We start from the raw sequence: 26,067 nt of genomic DNA, 5'->3' as shown, positions 1-26,067 counted from the left end.
AGTGGAACCTCAGCTCTCGAACACAATCCGTTTCAGAAGGTTGTTCGAAAATCGAGTTGTTCGCGATCCAAAACAGGTTTTCCCATTAAAATTAATGTATGTAAATTTTAATCCGTTCCAAGTCGATTTACCAACTTTGGTAAAGTATTTTTTAACATTTTACACCGTAAACTGTACTGTATACTGCATAAATAAAAATGCGTAGGTATAGATTGTGTTTAATTCTAATAAAAGATTTTCTATCTATGATGATGAAAAAAAAGTAAACATTTCGTATGCTCCGCTCTTAAAACATTGAAAACATCAAAGGTTACGATACAATACCAAAAACAGCAGAATTTGATAATGAAACAGCCATAAAATACAACAGGTCAGTTACATCAAAAATCATGTGAAAAAGAGAATATAAACAACAATGGCACGTTTACTTCACATCTTCGAAGAAAAATCCTCCTTCAAAACAATTTAGGGTAACTCGACTGAAAGAGTTGTGTCCCTAAAAAATCTCTTCGATAAAGGTGACGCCCTCCCAGATGGCTCCTTCTTTTTGTGAAGAATTTATGACGCGAAACTTCTCTCTTTGTTTGAGAACTTTCCAAAAGTGGCTTATAATAACGTCGTTAAACGTATAAACATGCCGTCTCCGGAACTGTTCCAAATGTTTAATTCCAATACGCATGCTCCGGTTTGGTCAAGAACCGAATTTATGGTCGAGACGAACAAATCTCAAAATTTTTGGTCAAAAACGGAGTTGGTCGAGAACTAAAGCGTTCGAGAACCGAGGTTTCACTGTACAGCTAAAAGGTCTAGCTGTCCACAAAAAACTTTTTTGCAGATACATAGGATGCAACTCATTTACGATTTTTTAATTTATTCTCAAGCATCTTTGTGCTCATATTTTTCCACAAAGAATTGGGCTCACATTTCTGATTAATCCTTGTAAGTAACAGGTCTTACCAGAGATGGAAGGCCAAACTAGTTCAGGCTCTAAACTGCCTATGGGATGGGACTCCAGACTCGTAGGATAACCCGTATCTGTGCTGCATATAGAGCCACTGCCTTGTCTCGTGACAGCAGGGTGAGAATAGTATCTGGAACATTAAACTAGTTGTTATCCAGCAGCAAATGTATATGAAGTAAGTAGGTCAATCTTGTCAATGCTGCCTTCATGATGAGTAAAAAAATCAGCAATAATGGTGCCCTCTCCACCTCTCCTGCTGAAGGTTGTACGAGTGCCCTGTTTTCCTCCCTTACTAAAGATTACATTCATTCTCTTTGAATCAATAGGCTAACTCCTTGCTACTCAGTTTTTTAGCTGAATTTCATAAAAAGAACATACTGTTCACAACTATGTCAGGAAGCTTCAGAAAGCATGTGGAATCTGTAATACTGATGATGTTCCCTTAGATAAGAGAGTACATCTCTTGAATAGTTCAGTACATGAGGGTCATAGGTCAAACAAGAGGTTAAATAAGAGGTGACTTATTCTAACTAAAAAGACTGATATGACACAGAAAATTACAGTATTAGGCAAGAAAATACTTTGTTTTCTCTTCTGCTAATAAAAAGACTTGGTTCACACCGCAAACAACAATTTGACTAAACGTTCGTTTTTCTTCAGTTCAACATGTGTATTCCCAGGCTGTTAAAGTCTAAATCATTTGCAAACTGTTTGTCCTGTTGTAAAATGGCCAGTTTAAAGTTCTGAATGTATATGACAGAATAATTTGAAGTATAATTTCGTGCAATACTTGGTGTAGCCTATCAGAACAGCTTTTACTACTTTGCTCACTATCACAAAGAGCACCTGCTATCATCTGTCTGATCAGATTACCTAAAGTTGCACCGCTCTATATTTCTGTTAGTTCATTTTTTAGTAAGGAGAGAAATATTTTGTATTTTATTGTTGTAGAGGAATATTAACATATATTCCTGCATAATGCATTAAGATATAGCTAATAATCAGACTGATAGATGACTCCTAATAGCTGTCAGCTATGAACAAACAAACGACTTCTCACCTTTTTTGACCAGTTTGTTCAACAGTTGAATGAGGAATGATAACTCCTAAAGCATGTGGTCCATAAAATTCGTAATTGTCCTCTCCTTCTATTTTAGATACCTCCACATCTTCAATTCCTGTTGTACTTGTTTCCAACCTTAGACCAAATTTCTTTATATGTCCATTAGATGGAGGCTCTTCCAAAATACCTCCAAACTTTGGCTTTTGGGACAGCGTGCTGTAGAACAAACCAAAAGCCGATATGAGAACAAAATTCAAAGTTGAGAGGGTTACAGGAAGCACAGCAGATGTGAAAGAAACAGTTTGTAGGAATCAGCCCTGTTTTAATAGAACAGCACTGTTACCCTCAACAAAGGAGAATGTTCCCCAAAAGTTGCAGACAGGCATAACCTTGACAAGCATTAAGTCAAGATAACAATGTTGTGATGTTGTGAACAATTTTTGTGATGTCTAGCTTACATGGTGTCATATCAGATATCAACTAAGACGGAGACTATACTAAATAAACATGGATATCAAATAGCTTAATTGGGAAAAATATAAGAAAGATGTTCAAGTGGAGTACATTTGCTAGCCAAAATTTGAATTTATTGTTTAACTATTTTGCCTTTCAATTATGTTAATAGACTTAAATCCTTTTTTGCAAAGCTAAGCTAATAATACAACCTTTTAAAACAAAGATGCGTCTAAAATAACTTTCCTACTGAGTAGTCATGTAAAATGATGTGTAAAACAACAAAATATGGTTTCTAAGACATTTCACAAGGAATGCTGGTATTTAGATGAAAGTTGTGAAAAATATAAGAACATATCATTGTAAGCCTTTAGTTAATCTCCTAGTTAAAACTTTATTCTCGCTGCCAATTTTTGTGAAGATTGTCCTAATGATCAATCAGGGACATATTTTGCAATATTTGATTTATTAACTAATATGTGGATATAGAACTTTTTAAAATCAAGCTATTTAAAGATAAATTTGGTATGACTATAAACTAACCAACTTACCCATATCTCATTACAGGTGGAGTAGCTCTAACTTGCTTTTGGTTAGTGATCGACCTCGACCCCTTTGTGACCTTGGATGACCTCTTGTAATGTGTTGGCTTTATTGGTCTGCCTATAAAATTCACATACAATAAATAACATACAAATCTAGACAAAAAATTTAATCGATACATTCCAAATCACCCAGTTTAGCCCATGCGTAAAATACTTCTCCATACAACGTTATAATTTAGCGGAGTTGTCTTTTCCTTATAAAAAAGCATGCAACTCAAAGACCAGATATGGCTGACATCACCACTTTTTAAATATTTGCTATAGATAATGTTAATAAAGCTGCATTGTTTAAATACAGTTTTATAGTAAATTTACATTGCACTGGTAATGAATTGTATTTATTTTTATGCCTATTTCTAAGTTTCCTCTGTATGTTATTTGTTTAGCAAAGTTGTACAATTTTAATAAAATCATTGTAAGTCCTACAGTTTTTGTTGCTATTTTTCACCAAACACAAATATAATATGATATACACAGAAAGCTGGATGAAAACGTTAATGAAGTCATCTCTAATAATCTTTTATTCAGACAAACAAAATATATATCATTAGAATCCATGAAATATCATTGGCCACCATTTTTACCAAAACTAGAACACTGGAAAATATAACCAATTTGTCCTTCTGTGATGAAGAACAACGCCTAATCGAGATTCAACTGTTTTACAGTTGCAATGCATTCTGGGTATCTTCAGAAACCTTTTCCGTTGTCGCCTTTAGTTGTCATTTTTAGCTTTCAATTTTAGCTTTCATTTTGGGCTGTCATTTTAACTGTCATTTTAGCTGGCTGTATCTAAAACATCTCAAGCAGAATTTAATTTACTAATAGAATCTTTTATTGCTGACTACTGTTCCCGAAGTTCCTTTATTCATTAAATACTGGTTCACACTATATCACCGTATGTTGGAGTTGTCCTTTCGGTGTTCATTGTCGACTATGTACACCTGGGACTGATGGCATTGACAAAGCAACGCGGATACGTCAGAAAGTTTGCAACAAGCAAACTTTCTCGATAGTTTGTCAAGCATCAACTACAGCCTGTACAGTGTACACCAATTCGGCGATGGTGGTTTGCTGTAGCGGATAGCGTAATCCGTTTATTTTCATTTATGATAGTTGCTGCGGGACTAGTATCTAATTCGAGTGCGTGGTAACAAAGAAGTTCCTTCAAGAAAAATGAGAACACTACACTGTCGAATATTTGCTGGTACAAACGCGGATGGGTTTGTGATAGTATGAACATTGATATCGCCGATGATCACCGAAGTAATTTTAGTAGGAATGCCAAGATACGGCAATATAGTGTGAACCAGCCTTTACTGGTTCTTAGTGAAGTGCTTTTATTGGTTTACTAACCAACCTCAGTCAGTTATCCCTCTTATAAAGGAGTTGTAAAGCCTCCAGTTGTTAATCTTGATAAAAACCAATTCGTTTGATTATTAAAATAGTCGCTTAGCCCAAAATTGACTATTCACAATAAATACACGCAGTCACTTGAAGTACTTCTCTCATAAAGCACTAGTTAAAGCACTAGTTACCAGAAAACCTCTATTTGAACACCATGGCATTCTATTTTTAACTCTTCCCCTTTAGTGGCTTTCTATTAGAGGTGGCGTTCAAATAGAGGGTAGCATTGTACTTTTAAAATAGCTTATCAGAATTTAGGGAAGCTATCTTTAACCCTTTTAAAGGCAAAGCGAATACCACCTATATTTTGCACTCTCTTTCGAAAGTAGCTACATTAACTCATTAGGATGCAATAAGCCTGCTATTATAACTTATCCAACTTGTTATAGATGCATTGTAATTTGCATTGGGAAGCGGAGAATATCTTTAACAGTCGATATTTATTGCTTGCAATTAACCTACAATGATCTTATAGCCTGCGTTGCAAATTGTTGGAGCTTTCAATTTTTTTTCATTTCAAATTTGAAGGCATATTTTTATTCTATAGCTATATTTAACAATGTTGCATTAAAACTCACTGCAATCATTGATATGTCTGCTACAGTTTTCAACAAAAAGGGGCTTTTTATGTGTAATAGAAGAAAAGTTATAAGCGCAGATCCATAGTAAGCCGAGTTAAGATAAATTGAATGATGCCATCAAATAGAAGACTATAACTCTGCAAATTTATAAGTTATGTAATAGTAATCTATCAAATGCTACAATTATATATATTCAAGAACAAGTGACATAAACAAACCATAATTATAATTACCGGTATAATGCCTGCAAAAACAAAAATTAACATTTTTAAAACAAAAATACTTGCATCGTTTGCTCAGCATGTTGTGTTCTGACTGATCTTTTTGTATGGAACGATTCCATTTTTTTCTGGCTGTTCAATATGTTCCACAGTGTTTGCTGACCTCAACTCTTTGTCTGAACTGCTGAACTAGTCGATCTTAGTGTTCAAACAGTCTTTTAGAAAAGAAAAACTCTATGTGCTGCTATTTTCAAAACTTTTCGCGAAAGTAATGATAAACTGATAACCGCAGGTTCGCTAAGCACAAGTTATAGTCTGAAAATAGTAGAACAATCTCCATCGTAAATGTTCAACAGCTTTTCTTGGTCAAAGTACCAAGATACGTTAAACAAGGAGCTACTATTAGCTTGATAGAGTTAATAATTACTTCTATGGCGTTGCTTTCAAGGTTAAAAAACCGTAAGCTTTGGAGTTGGAAGCCAGATTTTGATACGAACAGCAACAACAAAAAAATTAATTGCTATCGATGTAACCAAGTCATTATTAGTGCTATTTTGCAGACACTTTTCTACTGATCACCTGCTACCATGGGTTCATAAAGATGGAAGAATGTCAAAGTGGCGGTGAAATAGAGGTGGCGTTCAATTAAAGAGTGGCACCTTATATTACAACCCTTCCCTCATAGTGGTAGTCAAATACATATGGTGATCAAATAGAGGTTTTACGGTATGTGGAATTACATAATCTAGAAAATCAATGCGGAGGTTCATTTCCACAAAACATATTAATAGTTGTTTCTGCAAACAAATTCATTAGTTGTTTTGTCTGACTATTAGGCTATAAATAACACAAAAAGCTTCTTCCACAGTTGATCACTATGTCCGTAATCATCACTGTCATGAATGTGTCACATTAGCGCAGCATCTCTGTTAAACAGACTACTAACTACTTCCATAATAAATTACCAACCGTTATGTTTATTCCATGAAGCTACCATTTCAAGTAAGACAAGAGCGTAGCTTCTGATATCAACAGAGAATCTGTTTTCTATTTCCTTAGAAATGCCTTTTTCAACTTTGTCTTCATTCCGATTTGCGCAGTGATCTGGGGCTACTTGGCCACTCTCCTCAAAGTCTCCAATAACTGCGGATAGGGCCTCATGCTAAATATAAAAAAGCAGTATTTACCATTTATATTTTTAACAGAAGTGCTTCCAAAAGTTATATATTATCAGTTTATACCACGAAACTGCAGTAACCCTATATTCATATTAGAATAATACTAAATATTTCCATTAATACAAATAGTTTCACTTACTTTAGGTGATGATTTGATGAATATGGTTTTGGAGCTAAGGTTATTATGAACTATCCGAAGTGTTCTCAGATGTACTAGCCCGAGAGCAACATCCAAAGCTAAATATCTAGTAACTGTATCTGTTACCACTTCTGGCTCCAAGTGGATGAGTTGCTGAAGAGATCTCCGGTCGCAGGTCTGTATGCTGATCATTCTATAACACCGAGCATACCCAAACCGTGAAATAATGGACAGCAGTTAGGTATAGCTTTGAACAGATTCAAGCATATACACCAATCTTTTGCTATTTCATGCTTCAGCCTTTGTGGCTTCAGTACTTCGCAGGATGAATATATTCATCAGAAAAACTGGAAAAAAAATAAAAACAGGGAAAAAAAGTCTCTTATACTCTGGCCCAATGAGATACCTCGGTGAGCCTCCGATACCTCCGCCATTGTGATAGTAGTTGTTGTGGTTTACCATTTGTCTTGTTACATTTTGCCTAAGTCTAAAAATTCAAAGTTCTAGTGACACCCTTCATCATGCCTCTTAAATGCATTTAATCCTCACAATTGTCCCTTGACCTAATGACCTCAAAAAAAAGAAAATGCTTATGATTAATAAAAAATTGACTTTATTAAATGTGAGTTTTTTAGTTTTTATTTTATGGATTTTCATTTTTTGAAAGATTTGCTGGTCTCAATTAACTGTGAAAAGTGAGAGATTACTGTACAAATTATTAGCCATCATTAAAGTAAGAAAACAGAGTTGTTTAGACGCCTGTAATTATAAATTTCAGCCAATTTTATTATACAGTCTGTGGTAATAACTCCAGCATTGTCTATGGTCCTTCAAAGTTCAATCACTGAGGGCCATGTGGCCACAATACTCCAACTTGCACGTGTTCTGCATGAATATTCATGACTACTTCCACTTGTAAATGAACAGGTCGCAGAGTTTGAATGTCGGGTATCAGAATATTGACCACTGACTCAGGTTACAGCAAACAAATCGCAAGCCCTTCCGTTTCCCATGGATTGACATAGAGGTAATCTATGGGATAAATCTTACCACTAGTTATGCAATGAGAACTACTTGTTCATGTAATAGTAAGAGTGGCTAGTATCTCTAGTAGTCACAAATATCGTACTGATAACTCTACTAGTCTAATGACAGAGTTAATACAAGTTTGCCTAATAATAGAAGAGCTAGATGCCAGCTCTCCTAAGCTAGTAGTATCTACGCATAGCCTTCTGGGGGTCCACCAAGGTCAGGCCTCTGAATGGAGTCAGCTAACACACTTAAAGATAAACTCACAAAGTTTTAGTAGATTTTTTCAAAAAATACTGATATTTTTCTATCATTTGCAATTGTTTTTGACGTTTGAGATGATCTGACTGCCAGGATGTATCAAGATTAAAATCGAAAAAACTAAATCATGGTTAAAACTCTCAGATCAAGTGAAGGTGTGATGCCTGTAGTTGCCAAGGGACTGGCAAGACAGACTGCAACCTGTACTCAATAGCTGATATCAATTATAGCAATGATAGAACTAGTCACATCATTTTGCACATAATTTTCTTCTGAGCGTTTCTTTCGAAAATGTTGAAACATTCTGGCAGTCAGATCACCTCAAACATTAAAAACAGTTGCAAATGATAGAAAAATATCTATACTTTCTTATAAAAGTTTTCTTACTAAAATCTTGTGCAAGTTCATGTTTAAGAGCGCCTGATGAACTAACAACTAAAGCGTACTAGCTGTGCTCTCTGGGAAATCAATCTATTACAGCCACCAACCTTTCAATGACTGCTAGAAATTATAAACTACCTCAACATTTTCCTAGCAATGAGAAATTGCCAAATGTTCTGTTCTACATGATGAGATGATCAAGTGCTGGTCATTTGAAATGTGAAGCAACATCTTGACGTAGGTGCCAGGCTAAATCTGTTCAAAAATTTTGGCAGACTCTTGCCTGATGAGATTACATGGAATAACGTCAATAGAGTTTATGCATGCAGAGGTTAGATTAAATCACTGCGTATCAAGAAGCATCAGCTGGAGACTGCTTTAACAGGTGTTTCTAACATGATATGGATGGATTTTTAGGTCCTTTTTCAGCTTTTCAGTAGCGAGAAGTTTCTCAATTAGCTGTACGAGGCCAGAATTCTGTCAAGCTCTGTGGAGATGGATGAGGAATGGAAGGAAACTTTGCATAAATTAATAATCTGCCAAGATGATAACTTAAACCGGACTTCTTGCCCAAGACGAAGTATTACAACCTTTCTCCATCTCCATTGCTATGCCAGTCCTATTTCCTCTCTAAGCCAGAAATGGTACAGGATATGAGTCATACACGAGTTTGCATTTGCATAGGTGAAATAGGTCATAGGTGAAATAGGTCATAGGTGAAATAGGTCATAGGTGAAATAGGTCATAGGTGAAAAGGGTTCAAAAATGAACTCGCACTAAATTTTAGTAGATTTTATCAACACTTATTGTTCTATCATTTGCGATTGTTTTTGTTGTTTGAGGTGATCTAACTTCCAGGATGTTTCAAGATTTAAATTGAGAAAGTCAATCGCAGTTAGAATGCTCAGAAAAAATTACATGCGAAAGGACATAACTATTTGATATCATTGCATTAGTTGATATCGGCTATTGTGCTAAAGTTGCAGCGTTACGCTTCTCTATTCTGTCGGTCTCTCCGAAACTACAGACTTCATATTCACACTTTCTTTTGATTTGAGCGTTTAACCACGAACAATTTTTATCGATTTTAATCTTGAAACATCCCGGTACTCAGATCACTTCAAAAATTGAATACAATCGCAAATGATATAAAAATACAGATACTTTCTGATAAAATCTGCTAAGATTTTGTGTAAGTTTATCTTTGAATTATCAGTTAGCTGGCATATTGAGGTCGGAAAGGTGTTTGAGCTGAACAAGAGCCACCGTAATGCAAGAATTCTCCGGATGGAACCTCTACATGATGTCAACTTGTTTGCGTAAGTAAAAAATGTTCGGACAGACCAGAGGAGCTCAGCCGAAGGTGTGCTTTGATGAGCTGACGCTTGTGCACTCAACTGCTAGTAAATATTGACAGCAGGTGTATCAAGTCATATACACCTAGCAGAGCCTCATTTACCTGCAGCTCTCACAACTAATGATGGTTGTTGAACACAACTCTTTTTAGAAGTTCAAAGAAATAGTTAAACTCACAACCACTGTTAAGCAGGAGCCCCTTTCAACTCTGTCAAGCACTTGAGACGTTGCGCGAAACAATGCAAATGCTCGGTATCTTTAGCCCCTCTTGAGGGCACTCAGCCCTCTCATAGCACTCATTTGGTTTCACAAACATTGACACAAGTGCCCCATTCACTTAAACCTGAGTATTCTTCCGGTTAGTTGTATGAAAATCTCTTCTACTGCCAAATTAGAGACCATTGGTGCAAACGTGCTTTTAACATCTGGTTAATTGTGGTTTGTGGCTAAGATAGAGTTCAAAACTGGTCAGTCTGTCAAAAATAGATCCATCAGCTTTCAGCCCATCTAGCATGATGGCCCGGTTAAACTGGCTTGGTTAAACGATTTAAGAATTCAATTTTTAACATCTGGTTTTGATGTGAAGTTGGCTAGATGGCTAACATAGCGATTGATTGAAGTTAAGCCGCGTGCTTATTTGCTTTAAAAACGTTGAAATACTTGCCAACCAATCATGAGAGCATTACACTCGACTCACGATTTATTACACAACCTCTGGAGATAATTTTGCCAAAAGGAGCTGAAGCTATTTGTAGCAACTTCTGGTTCACCTTCATGAGGAAAACCTTGAGATTAAAAGAAACATTGTGTAGGTCTCCGCAAGTCTTTAAACCTCACACTTTGAGAGACTATCTACAGAATACCTCGAGACATGAGTTTCCTGATGTGTGAGAAATTGAAGAAGCTTCCACAAAACTTTAGTAGATTCTATCAGAAAGTATCAATATTTTTCTATCATTTGTGATTGATTTTTACACTTGAGGTCATCTAACTGCCAGAATGTTTCAAAATTAAAATCCCGATAAAAACGCTCAAATCATGCCAAAGTGCGATTATGATGTCTATCGTTGCAAAAAGATCGACTGCGATCAAGTTTTGTCGATTTTAACCTTGAAACCTTCTGGCAGTCAGACCACCTCAAACATTAAAAACAATTGCAAATGATAAAAAATACCGCTACGTTCGGATGAAATCAACTAAAATTTGGAGTAAGTTCATTTTTAAGTAAGTATCTTAAGGTATCACAGTATATATTAGTCCTACCTTCTGCCTCATTCATGATGCCAACAGGACGGTTTCTTATTACGATAGCAGTTTAAAATAATGGACAACCAGAAAACAATGGATTTGGCTCAAAAGTGCACCAACCAGAAACCGACTGGTGTACATACCTGTTGTTCGGGTCAGTGAACATATTCATATACTCTTTAGCCATGTTCTCGGAGACATTAAAGGATCCTCCTCTTTCTGCCCACAAATATTTAACAATGTTCGGGTGCTCAGTCTTTGCAAGCAACGCAAAGGCTTTTATCTCTCTCAGCCATTTACTTCTTTGGTCTGTTTTATACACTTTGATGACTCCTTGGATCTTTTCCCCACACTTCCCCATCCATAGTGCATGGAAGCTCTGGAAGTTATGGTTCTACAGACAAAAGAAAAGCCATCTGAAAGTTTATTTATATATTTTTTGCGGCACCAAATATGTAAAAAATTGTCGATAAAAAGCGATTTTGAACTGCCCAATAAAGGTAAATATATATAAAATGTTTAGGAAGAATTTAAATTCTATTTAAAAAGGTTTTTCATTAAAATGGAATGATCTCATAATTTCTAGGCTGGCGATGTTCAACCTAGTTTATGAGCTGACATCAAATTTTAAGTAGTTATGTCAATACATCAACTGAAAGGCTGCGTCACACTGTATCGTAGTTTGTCGGAGTTGTCCTCTATGTGATTATTAATTGACTACGTGCACCATAAAGCGGGGGGGGGGGGGGGGGGGGGGGGGGGAGAGGAGCTAAAGCAACGCGAATAACTTAATAAGGATTGCAGTTTTCAAAATTTCCTGACAGGTTGTCAAACATCCACCACATCTTGCTGTATTATGTGCACCACTTCGATGATGGTGATTGGTCGCCTCAGAATGCTTCATCTATATTTTCTTTCATGACAGTTGCTGCGGGACTAGTATTTTATCATTTCTGTGGTTGTATTGTACAATGAAAGCTCTATGCTTTGTACCATTCACTGGATGTAAACACGACAAGTTTGTGATAGTGTGAACAATGTTATCACAGATGATCGCCGAGGTATCGTGTGGTTACCACCAACGGACGGCAATATGGTGTGAACCAGCCTTTTGAGGTTTCAGTTTGAATGCAAATTGTAAACAAAGAAAAAAAAAGTTTTTATCCGCTGCGGGTTACAGTGGAATGCGTAGAAGCAATTGTTTGGTGACCTTATGAACTCTTTGTCAGTGAATACAGCAAAACTACTTCAAACCACAACCTCTAGACTCTGTGTGGTTCATTTGGGCTACCAAGTGTGGAAGTTACGTTTGACAGGCATTTTATTTTACTATTAGCTTGCCAAATAGTTTAACATTCTTTTACTGTCAGCTATGCTGTGTTTAGATTGATTAATAGGCATGGGCTCACTTGATAAAATCGTTGGAACAACTCCACATGTGACAAACACAAGCTGTAAGCCGGATTTAATGCACTTACAGAAATGTCAGATAGAATTGTCAAATCCATCAATCTCGAGGGAACCTCTCTTGCCAATCTAGCGAACAACTCCGTCTCCGCATCAGCCAGCCAATGACTGATCAGAGAAATTAGTGGATGGCCAATCACCATCATGATAGCAAAAATAACAGCGATGAGAAGCAAGTTCTCTCGCAATGTCCAGTAAAATGCTGTTGCCAGTGAGACAGCGGCTGTCCAAATGGTTTGAATGATCACCGCCTAAACAAGAAACGTCAATTGAGTCAGCTTGAACCAAGATACATCTGACTTATATCTGTGATACATCTGACCTATATCTGTGATACATCTGACCTATATCTGTGATACATCTACCTATATCTGTGATATATCTACCTATATTTGTGATACATCTACCTATGTCTGAGATACATCTACCTATATCTGTGGTACATCTGACCTATATATGTGATACATCTACCTATATCTGTGATACATCTACCTATATCTGTGATACATTTACCTATATCTGTGATACATCTGACCTATATCTCTAGCCAGTCATAAGACTCAGAGCAACGGAGCAACTACAGTAGACTCCGCCATACGGCCCATACGACATTAATTCGTTATGGTGATGGAATTGTCTGGCGAAAATGTCGCATAGAAGGATATAGGAACCCATAGTAGTTATCTAATACAAACTAACCCTTGGTAAAAAGCATCAAAATTTTATATAGTATGCAATATAGTATAATATATATAATAAATAAGTATACAGTATATAATAGTAAATACATATATATAGTAAATATTATATTAAACACTAAATTGCACAACAAATTCAATATTGTTTCACTCATGCAAGTTCAAGCCTTTATGAAACCCGAAGAATGCTGAACTGAGAGTGTATTGAATATCTTTCAGGCGTTGTGGAAGGGATTTCAGCGAATAGCAGATCAGCATCTTTGTGACTCCGACGTATTCAGTGCACTGAACACCAAATTCAAATTTGAGAGACTATTTGTTGATGTCGTATAGCGAGGAAAATGTCATAACGGGGAGCCGGAAAAACTTTGTCTTTCACATTGTAAGATGAAAAAACTGTGAGGCAGGGATGCCGTAACCCGGGGAGGCACTGTATCTGGTTATTTTTATCCAATAAATCACTGCTCTACATATTTGCTTTGCAAGGTTCTTCCCTAATTTTATTTATGACCCGTGACAAATTTTGTGTTGCCAATGAAATCGACATGAGCAATTTTATTGAAGCTCCAGCCAAGAGAAAAAGGAAACATTATTATGCAAATGAAAGCTTGCCAATGTTATGAATAAATTAATATTTTAAGAAAGACAGGGAAGCTGTTTGAAATGAGCACCGAACAATGTAGATTAATTAGGTCTTGCTAAGGGTTCGATAATAAATTAATTTCAAAACTGAGACAACTTCTCCAGATCACTTTTCTAAAGCCTGGTATTTTCACAACTTGGTATGAATAGAGAGATTTGTAAATGACATTATTAGATTATTTTTAAATAACTCTATTAGCTCTTTTAACATTACTCTATTAACACTATTTTTGAATCACTCTATTAACACTATTTTTGAATCACTCTATTAACACTATTTTCAGGTCACATTATCAAAACCGTTCTCATATCACCCTTCAGAAGATTTGATGAAAGCGAGTGTTTAGTGAGAGCCATCGTGTACTCACCCTAGTAGGCAAATCTCACGATTAACTTCAGAAACTTCACACTTTAAATGTTAAAATCACTTCCTTCGACTAAGTATAAAATAAATTTTGAGTCAATGTGTAACATTTTGGCCCACTCTCGAGTTGACACCAAACTCCACAGCTATGTTTAGCACGCATTTTGATTTCTATGTGCGCAGTAGATGAGTTCACATGACAAAATGTTGCAAAACTATATGTAGTTGCCTGGGTTCACCATGAGCTCACGTATAAACTACTTCCTTTTCTCTACAATGACCCAACTCAGTTATGGCGTGCTCTAGGAATGCCATCCAGAGCAAGCTACTGTAATTCTCCTACGATTGTGAGGGGTGTCTGACGGTAACCCAAACACTATTAACCGCCTACTCCAGTGTAGAAAGCATCCTAAAACACCTTTAATCTTCGCTCAGCCATCTCATCTTACAGGGATAAGCAGCGTTATATACCTGTATACCAGATAGCCTGGTAGTTTTATGGCGTCCTATAGCGTGTCTCATAGAGTTGTTATTTTTCAACAGAAACACTAGCCAGGTAAGCAGACAAGCCCAGGTAGAGAGGAGACCACTCCAGACGAGGGCAACTAGTAACTCGCTATACTCAGAGCTGTCTTGGTAAGGGAATGTCATTGGCACGCAGAGCAGGTGTCTGAAATGAGCATCAAATTTTCATGAATACCTACTGCAGTGAACTGCAAAACATGAGCATTCTCAATTTACAGTGTGTGCATACCAGAGCATGGGTAATAAGATATGCTTTTTGGAATAAAAACAGGAAAAAAGTCAGTCGCAACTGTCTTGCGAGAGCTTCATTAATAATTCATAGCAAGGATCTTTCAAGTATGTAAAATACAGTAGGCATTGAAGGAGTTAATTCATTTATTTAACAGCCTGTCTGGATGGTCTTAAAACAATTTCTGAAGAGATAATTGAATTTGACATCTAAACGACTACATTAGGGAAGGAAATAGAGAGATTACCTTTTATTGCCTGAGTTCATTATAGGTGCATAGTTTATAGAAACCAAAGCAGCGGATATCAGAAGCAGAGCGGATGTTAAAAATGTGACTATCTTTGTAGTCATCCCCTCATATGATTTGACGCGTAAGCTGTACCGCTCTTTCTCGTACAACACGATGGCCGACACGAGCGGAGTCCAGCTCAAAGCAATAATAACGTAGAGGCTCAAAAAGCCTGCTGCATGACACAAGACTTGGCTTTCCTTGAAGACGTCTTGCAGTAAGCTGCCTAGCATAACAAGTGCCATGACAGCGAAGAGTATGTCATGAATAAGGAGGCACCAGTGATGCTCATCCAGCTGACTTCGCTGTCGCTTGTAAAGTCTGAGAATAAAAGCAGCGATGTTTAAGACTATTCCAATTGCTGCGAGAGCCATGTAGAATCCATACACCATGACCATCTTGAGCCCAGGCTAGCTGATCAAGAGTTCGCTTCTGCTGACAGCGTTTGATTAAATTTCAAGGCATCCAGTAAAACATGCCTCATCAATATCTTTACAATAAAAATTTACACGACTTTATCTTGCCCGGATGATTCACCCTGCTGACTCTCTGGTGAACTGTTGAACTGGTGAACCACAGAACTGCGTTGTGTCAGCAGAATGGCTTGTGATATTGTAAAGCTTGGCTCTGACTACCAAATGGGAGGAATTTTTGCTGTCTGCCTGTCAAACAGAACGGCAATTAAATTACTGTGACCCGCTGCTGGACGGACTCTAAATGTTTACTTTATAACAATACCACACTCTCCAGCTGACTTGGCAGCAAGCTCATTGCTACAAACATTGCTGCGAAGGATGTTTAGTAATCAGAGGTCGCAGAAAACAATAGAATTCAATAGAATCGACATGAAGAGCGAGAGACTTCATTGTAACCACATGTTATCAATTAAAGAGAATGATGCGCCGGTCTGACTGTCATAAACCTGCCACTGTGGCTGAACCAACCACACCAGAATAAACAGCTCAAACTCGATCTGGAGCTCCTGAAATTTCTGACGTAGCAGGTTAGCCAGCTATTGTCAGTTTTTGTTGTTGAGAGTGAAATAATTATGCGTGCACAAAGGCATAATCTTGGGCTACTGTAGCACAAAAAGTATAGATGCAATTTTTTGATGATGATATGCAATTCAGATGTCATCGGTAGGAATGACGGATAGAAAACTCAACTCAAACTCAAGTCAACAACTTGATTACGTTTCCTTTACACACATATTCATGACAAGCCTGTTCTCTAGAGCACACTAGCATAGGACATTCTACATACAGCATACCCTTGCGATAAGATATTAATTCGTTCCAGTGTTGGCATCTCAAGGCAAAAATTTCGTATAGAGTGGTATAGAAACCCATAGTAAATATCTAATGCAAACACCCTCAAAACAAAAATTATCCAAACTTTATATATGTACTGTACATATTAAAATTTAGTAACAAAATACTTAAAGCTAAGTTTTAGTATGTATTTTTAACTATTTTATTAAACTTGAACTTTGTCATCAGTTAAAATTTTATCCCTTATCTGTTTCCAGTTTAATTTTCAGTCTAATAAATAACGATTAGCGGTGAACTGAGAGAGTTGGAGCACTGCATATTTTTCATGCATTTTGAGAGAGATTTTGGCGAATACCAATTGTCATATTTATTATTCCGGAGTATTCAGCACACCGCATGCCAAAATCGAATTTTGAGAGAAATTTTTGTTCATATCAAAAAGCAAAACATATTTTGTATGAAGAGGGGGAAAAGCATTGTGTTCTACATTGTAAGGCTAAAACATCATATAATAGAGTCATCGTAACCCACGGGTGCGCTGTATACATAACAGTAATATGAGTTCTCAGCTGCCTTTGTTTTAAAATACTATAATCTACTAAAATCCTCAGCTGTCCTTATGAAAAATTGAATAGTATGGGCTCCTGACTGACAGTTTGATTTGGTACAAAGGCTATGCAAGATTGCATAAACTTATTAAATAATAAGTTTATGCAATCTTGCATAGCCTTTGTACCAAATCAAACTGTCAGTCAGAATTACAATATTGTAATTCATGTAGAAGTTATGATTTCTAGCAACGATTATTTGCCGTTTCACTAGGCTGCTTGATGCATAGACAATAGCTGGTTATTTATTCAGTGCAAAGGTTATTCGCACATGCAAATTATTATTGTATTTTTGATAACAATTACTTGTTTCCAAGGCTATGGGATGAGACAAAAAGTAGTTGGTAATGCAAAGTATTAACGGCATACGGTAACTTTACTTGGTACTTAGGCTATGCGAAATGCCAATGACACATAGTTGATTCACTGATACAATTCTATGCAAAGTAGCAACAAACCTTGCTGATATACTCCGTACAATGGCTAAACGAAATACCAATAATACCTAGCCACTTTATATGGTACATAAACTATCCGAAATACCTAAGACACGTAGTTGATTCACTGGTACAAAGGCTATGCAATGTAGTCACAACTATACTTTTTATATAAATTACATTATAATTATCACTAACAAGAGTAAAGTGACTTGAAATCTTCAAATGAGCGTATGAGACAATTCAGTTAGAATTAGTATAACAGATTAGAGTTGCAGAAGACGAGTGATTGCTGACGTCTTAACTTGCTCACTGATGCCTAAACTAGCTCATGCTATGAAGGTAGTGGTAAGGTAACTTCATAGCATACAATTTTTACAGTTACTGTACCTTAAAATGTTGCACCTGCTACCGCGAGTCTAGTTGCCTGAGTAGCCTGCAAACACCTGCAGCCACCAGTCTAGCTGTCTAAGTAGCTTGCAGGCAGATGCTGACTCTCCACTGTATAATTAAACTCTCTAAACTTTAACAATTTAGGAATTATTGTAAAACATTTTTAATGTAAATAATCTTTCAGAAATACCTTACAAACACAAATCCTTGACTAATAGAATCTGGACGTCTGTCGGTGCGACGCAGCCTGCTGAGCCGAAATGAAACACCTCATATGTTAGTAAATGCTTAACAACTAGTCAAGCATGCAAATTACTGATATACAAGATCCTGTCCATTCACACAATCCGTAAATGACTTGCTGAAAAGCTGCACCAGAAATGATTATCCTTTGTTTGAGACCTGAGCACCAATCATTTCATCTAAACCATATTTGTGTCAATATTTGACTGCTTGTTAATGTCACTAGGTGATTGGAACTTCCCAACATAAAATACAGGCAATTGAGGAGCACGGTATGACTATCTCACCACAGGTACAGACACCTCTAATATTGCATTCAGCGCTAGTGGTGATTAATATTTAGCCTTTTAACCCACAACAGAGGAAATTAAACCATTTAAAAATATTTTGTTATTGCAAAAGTTGTTTACTAAAAAAAACAAGATTCTTTGGTACATCAGAGCCCAGCACGTAAAAGTGTTTACAGAAATCTATCTGTATAGCTAGTGTTTTTGGCAAAAGCTGAACAATGTTCCGTGATACCAGTTTCAGTTTACATGTATTAAAATTGTTTTTTAAAGTCTGTCAAATCTAAAACGGATACAAGAGGCTAAAGATGAGCATACACAAAACTTTAGTGAATTTCATTAGAAAGTATCAGTATTTTTCTATCATTTGCAATTTTTTTTTATGCATGAGATGACTTGACTGCCAAGATGTTTCAAAATTAGAATCAACAAAACCTGATCACGGTTAAAAGCCGAGATCAAACTAAAGTAAGATTATGAATTCTATAGCTGCGAAGAGACCCACAGAATAGAGTCAGTGGGTACTGCTAAATATATTATCATAGCCCTCTTGTTCTTCTTGACCACAACAACCATATCTAGAGATGTTTTTAAAGCTTTAAAATATTCAATGCAATCTATCAATAATCAATAATCTATCATACATTCAGGCCTTTAACAATACATAAATTCCACTCCAGTTCTGAGTTTGTACAGCTAATAAATGTTTCTCGTTCGTTTGCAAACTATGGTATTACGGTATATGTAGACTACGCTGTGTTTGGTCACGAAGGGATCTTTTATATATATATTAGTTATGTCACATTATTAGAGTTGATCAAGATTTTTATTTATATGCAGATTATGTATGGCCAGTATGATTAGGCTCTAAAAGCTGGTTCAAACAGTATTGCCGTTGTCTTCTCAGCCATTATTCATCATCATCAGGCATCGTCGAAGCAACATGGACACATCGGGAAAGATTGCAGTTGTCAAACTTTCTTGATACTTAGCCAAGCATCCACGACAGCCTGTGCAATGTGTGCCACTTCGGCGATGATGATAGGCTGTCACTGATTGCTCGATCTATACTTCTTCATGGCATTTGCTGCGGGACCAGCGTTTTAACATTTTCGTGACCGCAATTAATAATGAAAACGCTATGCCGGAAACTATTTGCTGATGTAACCAGCGAATGGGTTTGTGACAGTGTGAACATTGTCATCGCAGACGATCACCAAAGCTCTGTGTGATGACCACCAACATACATTGTACGGCGATACAGTGAATCAGCCTTTTAAATTAAGCGAGCTAGCAACGATACCTGTCATGACCAGGCTTTAGTCTAACATGTTGACGTAGAAACTGGTACCGCGATTTGGATGAGTATTTTACTCTGAAAGACACTTATGTCCAAATTGTGTCTCCGAAATTGTTAAACCATAACTGCCACGAACAACTTTTATCGTATTTCCTAGGTAAATCAGACACGCTGATTCCGATTTTGTACTCAAAATAAAGATTAGTCCACTAACTTTCAGAGTAATGAAGGCTTTTTTACAGCGTTTTAATATCGGTCTCGAAAACAACACGATTGGCATAACAAGCTCCGCCCATAAATACGTGACGTAACCTAGCTTTTTAGGAACAGAAGTTACGTAGGGATGTTTAGACCGATTAAGAATAATAGAGATGGGTGTTTTAAAATCCATTAAAATCTTAATTCAGCCTTAAAAATAATATCAGTCTTTTCTGAAAGGTAGATAAGCTATTTAGCATTGCATATTTGAAAAAGCGCGATAACAACGCTAGCTTGTGATAAAACTGCGCTTTTTGAGCTCATTTTTCTCAGCGTTCAGCCTATTTAAACGTAATGTAACAAGCAACGAGCAATTCTAAATAGTTTATCTACCTTTCATAAAAAAACTGAAATTATTTTACAGCCTGGATTTAGATAATAATGGGTTTTAAGACACCCATCTCTATTATTCTAAATCGGACTAAACATTCCTAACTTCCATTCCTGAAAAAGCTAGGTTTCGTCACATATTTATGGGCGGAGCTTGTAATGCCGATTGTGTTGTTTTCAAAACGGATATTGAAACGCTTTAAAAAAGCCTAAATGACTTTGAAGGTTAGTGGACTAATCTTTATTTTGAGTACAAAATCGGAATCAGCGTGTCTGATTTACCTAGTAAATACGATAAAAGTTGTTCATGACAGTTGTGGTTTAAGCCACTCAGCTAAAAATCAAAATAGTATGGAAATGTATCAGAGGTGGTTACTGTCAGTGATAAGATATGCTGCTCTGTTGACAAGAAAAAATGACTCGATGATCAGCTACGATGTTGGCAATAAACTTGGATATTAATAGAGCTAATTGTACAGATATTTGCTCCATGATGTGCTCATCTTCTTCGCTTTGAGCACAGAAGCAAAAAGTAATCTCCAACCTCCAAATAGAGCAAGTCAAACTTTTAAGTAGGGTCTAGTTCACATGGCCTTGGTCTTAACTTTATGGTGAGCTTACACAGAATTTTGGTAGATTTTATAAAAAAATATTGGTATTTTTCTATCTTTTGCGATTATTTTTGATGTTTGAGTTGGTCTGACTGCCAGGATGTTTCAATATTAAAGTCAGCAAAACTTGATCGGGGTTGAAATGCTCAGATCACATGAAAATGTGATGATGTCTGTAACTGCACAAAGACTGACAGAATACAAATGTGTAGCGCTGCAACTTCAACAGAATAGCCGATATCAACTCTAGCAATAATAACAACTAATGATGTCATTTTGCACGTATTTTCATGAGCATTTTAACTGTGGATCAAGTTTTGTCAATTTTAATCTTGAAACATCCTAGTAGTCAGATCACCTCAAACATTAAAAACAATCACAAATGATAGAAAAATACTAATACTTTCCGCTAAATTTTACTAAATTTTGTGTAAGTTCATTTTTAAAGAGGAGAGCAACTGTGTGCTGTATCCAGGCCAGCGTACCAGTTAAAAACAAACAGCGGTGATAAGCTGTCAGAATTTGACAACCTGGCACAGGTGAGTGACTACTTACTTCCAACTAAAGCCGCTCTCCTTCATTATCCATTCAACTTTTGATGAATCTGATAACAGAATTTCCACGCAATTTGCATAACATCGTGTCAACCCGGTAATTAGCTAATCGGGTGAGAGAGATAAAAGACTTTTATGCGAATTGAGTCCTTGTGTCATGCGAGGTCAGATGTGAGAGCTAGTACTCCGTAGCTGGTAGACTTGTAATCATGAGATTACATAATCGTCGGAGCCTTGAGCTTAAACATATATCAAGCTCAGGGCTCCATTGAATTCGTAATAACCTTTCGTCCTTTATGCTCCGCTCGCCACATTTTAAGATGAATTTTCACAGAATTTTAGTAGATTTTATCGGAAAGTATTGGTAGTTTTCTATCATTTGCGATTATCTTTGACGTTTGAGGTAATTCGACTGTCAGGATGTTTCAAGATTAAAATCGACAAAACTGGATTGTGGGTAAAATGTTCATACGAAAAATATGTGCAAAATGATGTCATTAGTTATCGTTGCTATCAGCTGTTTTCTTCAAGTTGCAACGTTACGCGTCTATAAGCTAGCGGTCTTTTTGCAACTATAGACATCGTAATTTTTGTCGATGTTTTGTCAATTTTAATCTTTAAACATCCTGGTAGACAGACAACTTCAAACACCAATAATAATCGCAAATAATAGAGACATACTGCTACTTTCTGATAAAACTAACTAAAGTTCTGTGAAAGTTCACTTTTAATTAAGTAGCAGTGCCCAAACAATTAAATGTATTAAAAGTCTGATAAATGGTTGAATAAGCTGCAGAACTATCAACTTATTTTAATCAAAAGAACTATAGTGGCACACCGTACTTTAACAACTTCGTTTTGTGGAACATTTCACAACATCGCTTTGGTAGAAGTCTAAAAAGAAGCTGCTCAAAATTATAGCCTGGTGCATTGTAATTAATGTTTATTGTTCCTCAGGCTTAGCTCTCTGACCCTCGACCACAAAACGTGTCACATCTATTGTTTGTCTAAATTTCCATCTTCAAGTTTATTGTTCTGTCTAGGAGAGTCTAGATTTAAGGCCGGCTCACACTATATCGCCGTAGGTCAGGGTTTTCCTTTCGGCGTTCATCGTCGATTATGTGAACAGTAAACCGATGGACACATCAGGAAAGTTTGCAGCTGTCAAACATTTTGTCGTGTTTGCGCTGCTTCGTCGATGCCATTGGTTTAGGGTTCACTTAATCGACGATGAACGCCGAAAGGAAAATGCTGACCTACGACGATGTAGTGTGAGCCGGCCTTTAGAGCTGAGGGCTCGCTGTTTCTACTAGTATTAACTGCTGCCAGTCTAAGGGAGTCTAGATTTAGATCTAAAGATTCGTTGTATCTATTAATATTAGCTACTGCTATGGACCTACAGCTCGTGTTACAATGAAAAAAACCAATTTCTGTCTATTTTGTCTTCTAGTCATGAAATGTGTATAAGAAATGAGAATAAGATTGAGTGATGAGAACTTGTTAAATATACACATTTCCTACTCATTGCTCAAGAAATGACTGAGCATTGTTCTATAATACCTTCATAGCTAGCTAAGGTTTTTTACAGGAGCAGACAAATCCAAATGTAGCGTTTGATAGAATATCTGTTGATTTTAGCATCTATTTCTGAACTAGAAAAAGAGATTAGTGAAATTAGAACTGATCACTCAGTTGCTGACATAATTCTTGCCATTCCAACGTTATGGATGACTAATCAGAGGTTTCATTGGTAGTTTGGTAGCCAATCAGTTTCTTCAAATGTGGTAGCACCGCTTCACTACTTGACTTTAAAAATTTAAAGTTTTTGGCTAACTCACATTCAGCTAAAATCATAAATGTTCAAAAGTAAAACATAGCGAATAACTTAATAAGGATTGCAGTTTTCAAAATTTCCTGACAGGTTGTCAAACATCCACCACATCTTGCTGTATTATGTGCACCACTTCGATGATGGTGATTGGTCGCCTCAGAATGCTTCATCTATATTTTCTTTCATGACAGTTGCTGCGGGACTAGTATTTTATCATTTCTGTGGTTGTATTGTACAATGAAAGCTCTATGCTTTGTACCATTCACTGGATGTAAACACGACAAGTTTGTGATAGTGTGAACAATGTTATCACAGATGATCGCCGAGGTATCGTGTGGTTACCACCAACGGACGGCAATATGGTGTGAACCAGCCTTTTGAGGTTTCAGTTTGAATGCAAATTGTAAACAAAGAAAAAAAAAAGTTTTTATCCGCTGCGGGTTACAGTGGAATGCGTAGAAGCAATTGTTTGGTGACCTTATGAACTCTTTGTCAGTGAATACAGCAAAACTACTTCAAACCACAACCTCTAGACTCTGTGTGGTTCATTTGGGCTACCAAGTGTGGAAGTTACGTTTGACAGGCATTTTATTTTACTATTAGCTTGCCAAATAGTTTAACATTCTTTTACTGTCAGCTATGCTGTGTTTAGATTGATTAATAGGCATGGGCTCACTTGATAAAATCGTTGGAACAACTCCACATGTGACAAACACAAGCTGTAAGCCGGATTTAATGCACTTACAGAAATGTCAGATAGAATTGTCAAATCCATCAATCTCGAGGGAACCTCTCTTGCCAATCTAGCGAACAACTCCGTCTCCGCATCAGCCAGCCAATGACTGATCAGAGAAATTAGTGGATGGCCAATCACCATCATGATAGCAAAAATAACAGCGATGAGAAGCAAGTTCTCTCGCAATGTCCAGTAAAATGCTGTTGCCAGTGAGACAGCGGCTGTCCAAATGGTTTGAATGATCACCGCCTAAACAAGAAACGTCAATTGAGTCAGCTTGAACCAAGATACATCTGACTTATATCTGTGATACATCTGACCTATATCTGTGATACATCTGACCTATATCTGTGATACATCTACCTATATCTGTGATATATCTACCTATATTTGTGATACATCTACCTATGTCTGAGATACATCTACCTATATCTGTGGTACATCTGACCTATATATGTGATACATCTACCTATATCTGTGATACATCTACCTATATCTGTGATACATTTACCTATATCTGTGATACATCTGACCTATATCTCTAGCCAGTCATAAGACTCAGAGCAACGGAGCAACTACAGTAGACTCCGCCATACGGCCCATACGACATTAATTCGTTATGGTGATGGAATTGTCTGGCGAAAATGTCGCATAGAAGGATATAGGAACCCATAGTAGTTATCTAATACAAACTAACCCTTGGTAAAAAGCATCAAAATTTTATATAGTATGCAATATAGTATAATATATATAATAAATAAGTATACAGTATATAATAGTAAATACATATATATGTGTGATGAATTCTTTTTATAAGAATTGACCTTGTTTTATGTAAACTAAACTAAATTGTTCAATAACATGTCTAGAAAATTAAAATTATATTTGCAATTTTTAAATTAAAAACATATTTAAAAAACGCTCAAGATTTTGTTTGTGTTTTGATGGCCAATGAGCACTAGTGAATCGAAGTTTACTGACCACACTTGAATTTACAATACAAAAGGGCTGATGCTAAGCAGATGATAGGTAAAACGTGATGTTTTATGCTGAGATGAATTTTCCATTTACAACTTGAGCAAGTTTGCTGCTCTCACCTATATTCATCTCCTATTTACATGTAAATCTCAATTTTTTTAATTAATTTCCTATTTACTATTGTCGGCTAAGTCAAATCAGAAGTTGCTTTACCACGGCTGAGAAGATAACTACCCAATATCAGCAAACATTTAATAGTCAGACCCTGGAAAGAAGAGAGTTATCGTATAAAAGGTAAGCATGATTATGCAAATGTAAACTAATTTACTTAAAGGTTGACTTGCAATAAAATTCACAGCTTACATCTGGGCCAAAAGTAAATTGATACACCGTGGTGGGCGTCTGACTTTCAATTCTATCATGTAATAAAGGTAGTCTTATTTAAAACCATAGCTATGCACTTTGCTATGGAAGTGAGCTGTTGTTCCATGCACGCAGAGGCTATGCTTCCGTGACAACGCAATGACGAACCCAATATGTTGCTTCAGCTTACATTCCTAGTAGGAATTCATAAATCAATTTTGAGCTTGATTAGAAACTGAACAAAAAATACTTTGTTAATACCTATAAAAATTTTCTAATTTCTGTCAAATTAAATGAAAAAGTTTTGTCTACGAAATGTTAAAGTGATTAGTATTACGGTTATTCACAAAGCGAACTTGAGAGAATTCCTGCTGTAATATTAAAACAACCTTAAAAGTGATGATATAGCGTATTAAAGCGATCGTGCTTACCAAATGGTTTTATGTCACTCCCTCCTACCTAATGCGCTGTTTAGATGAAATTAGTAAACGCTCCTTTGACCGTTAGCGTGTTTACTTAAGCTAGCTTAAAACTTGCGACTGCAGCGCGTGTGAGGGTCGTGGTCACCCTCCCCGGTACTGCATAATTGTTTACTAATAGTCATAGTTTAATAGCAAACACCAACTGTTTACTCATTTCATTTCATGCTATTCATATGTGAAATAGTTTTACAAGGCTTCGCTCTTCACACTCGAGTAATGACAAAGGATCTCGCAGTGACACTTCAATCGTCTCTGAAAAACATGGCTGACGATGTAATGTTCGTGTGA

At 36.5% G+C, this 26,067-nt stretch overlaps 1 protein-coding gene across 3 annotated transcripts in view; it reads right to left on the bottom strand.

The window, feature by feature from the left end:
• The window catches only part of LOC137396233 (uncharacterized), a 29,448-nt gene extending 3,659 nt beyond the window's left edge, over positions 1-25,789 (bottom strand). Inside the window, exons 1-10 of one of the 3 annotated variants that reach the window (XM_068082417.1) lie at positions 25,729-25,789; positions 15,056-15,759; positions 14,526-14,724; positions 12,362-12,601; positions 11,027-11,277; positions 6,609-6,801; positions 6,261-6,453; positions 3,029-3,140; positions 2,022-2,240; positions 958-1,091 (exon numbers count right to left, since the gene is read on the bottom strand). In XM_068082417.1, the coding sequence (XP_067938518.1) occupies positions 958-1,091; positions 2,022-2,240; positions 3,029-3,140; positions 6,261-6,453; positions 6,609-6,801; positions 11,027-11,277; positions 12,362-12,601; positions 14,526-14,724; positions 15,056-15,495 (1,981 nt within the window). In that variant the 5' untranslated portion in view covers positions 15,496-15,759; positions 25,729-25,789. Of the gene's footprint in view, positions 1-957; positions 1,092-2,021; positions 2,241-3,028; positions 3,141-6,260; positions 6,454-6,608; positions 6,802-11,026; positions 11,278-12,361; positions 12,602-14,525; positions 14,725-15,055; positions 15,760-17,996; positions 18,055-25,728 lie in introns of those variants that run through there. The other 2 variants (XM_068082418.1, XM_068082416.1) reach the window with 2 other exon arrangements.
• Between the last annotated feature and the right edge of the window lie 278 nt (positions 25,790-26,067).

Source organism: Watersipora subatra, chromosome 5 (genome assembly GCF_963576615.1).
Source record: "Watersipora subatra chromosome 5, tzWatSuba1.1, whole genome shotgun sequence".
Lineage (NCBI taxonomy): Eukaryota > Metazoa > Bryozoa > Gymnolaemata > Cheilostomatida > Watersiporidae > Watersipora > Watersipora subatra.
Note: the sequence above shows the minus strand (reverse complement) of the source record. Positions and strands in the feature narration are given on the sequence as shown.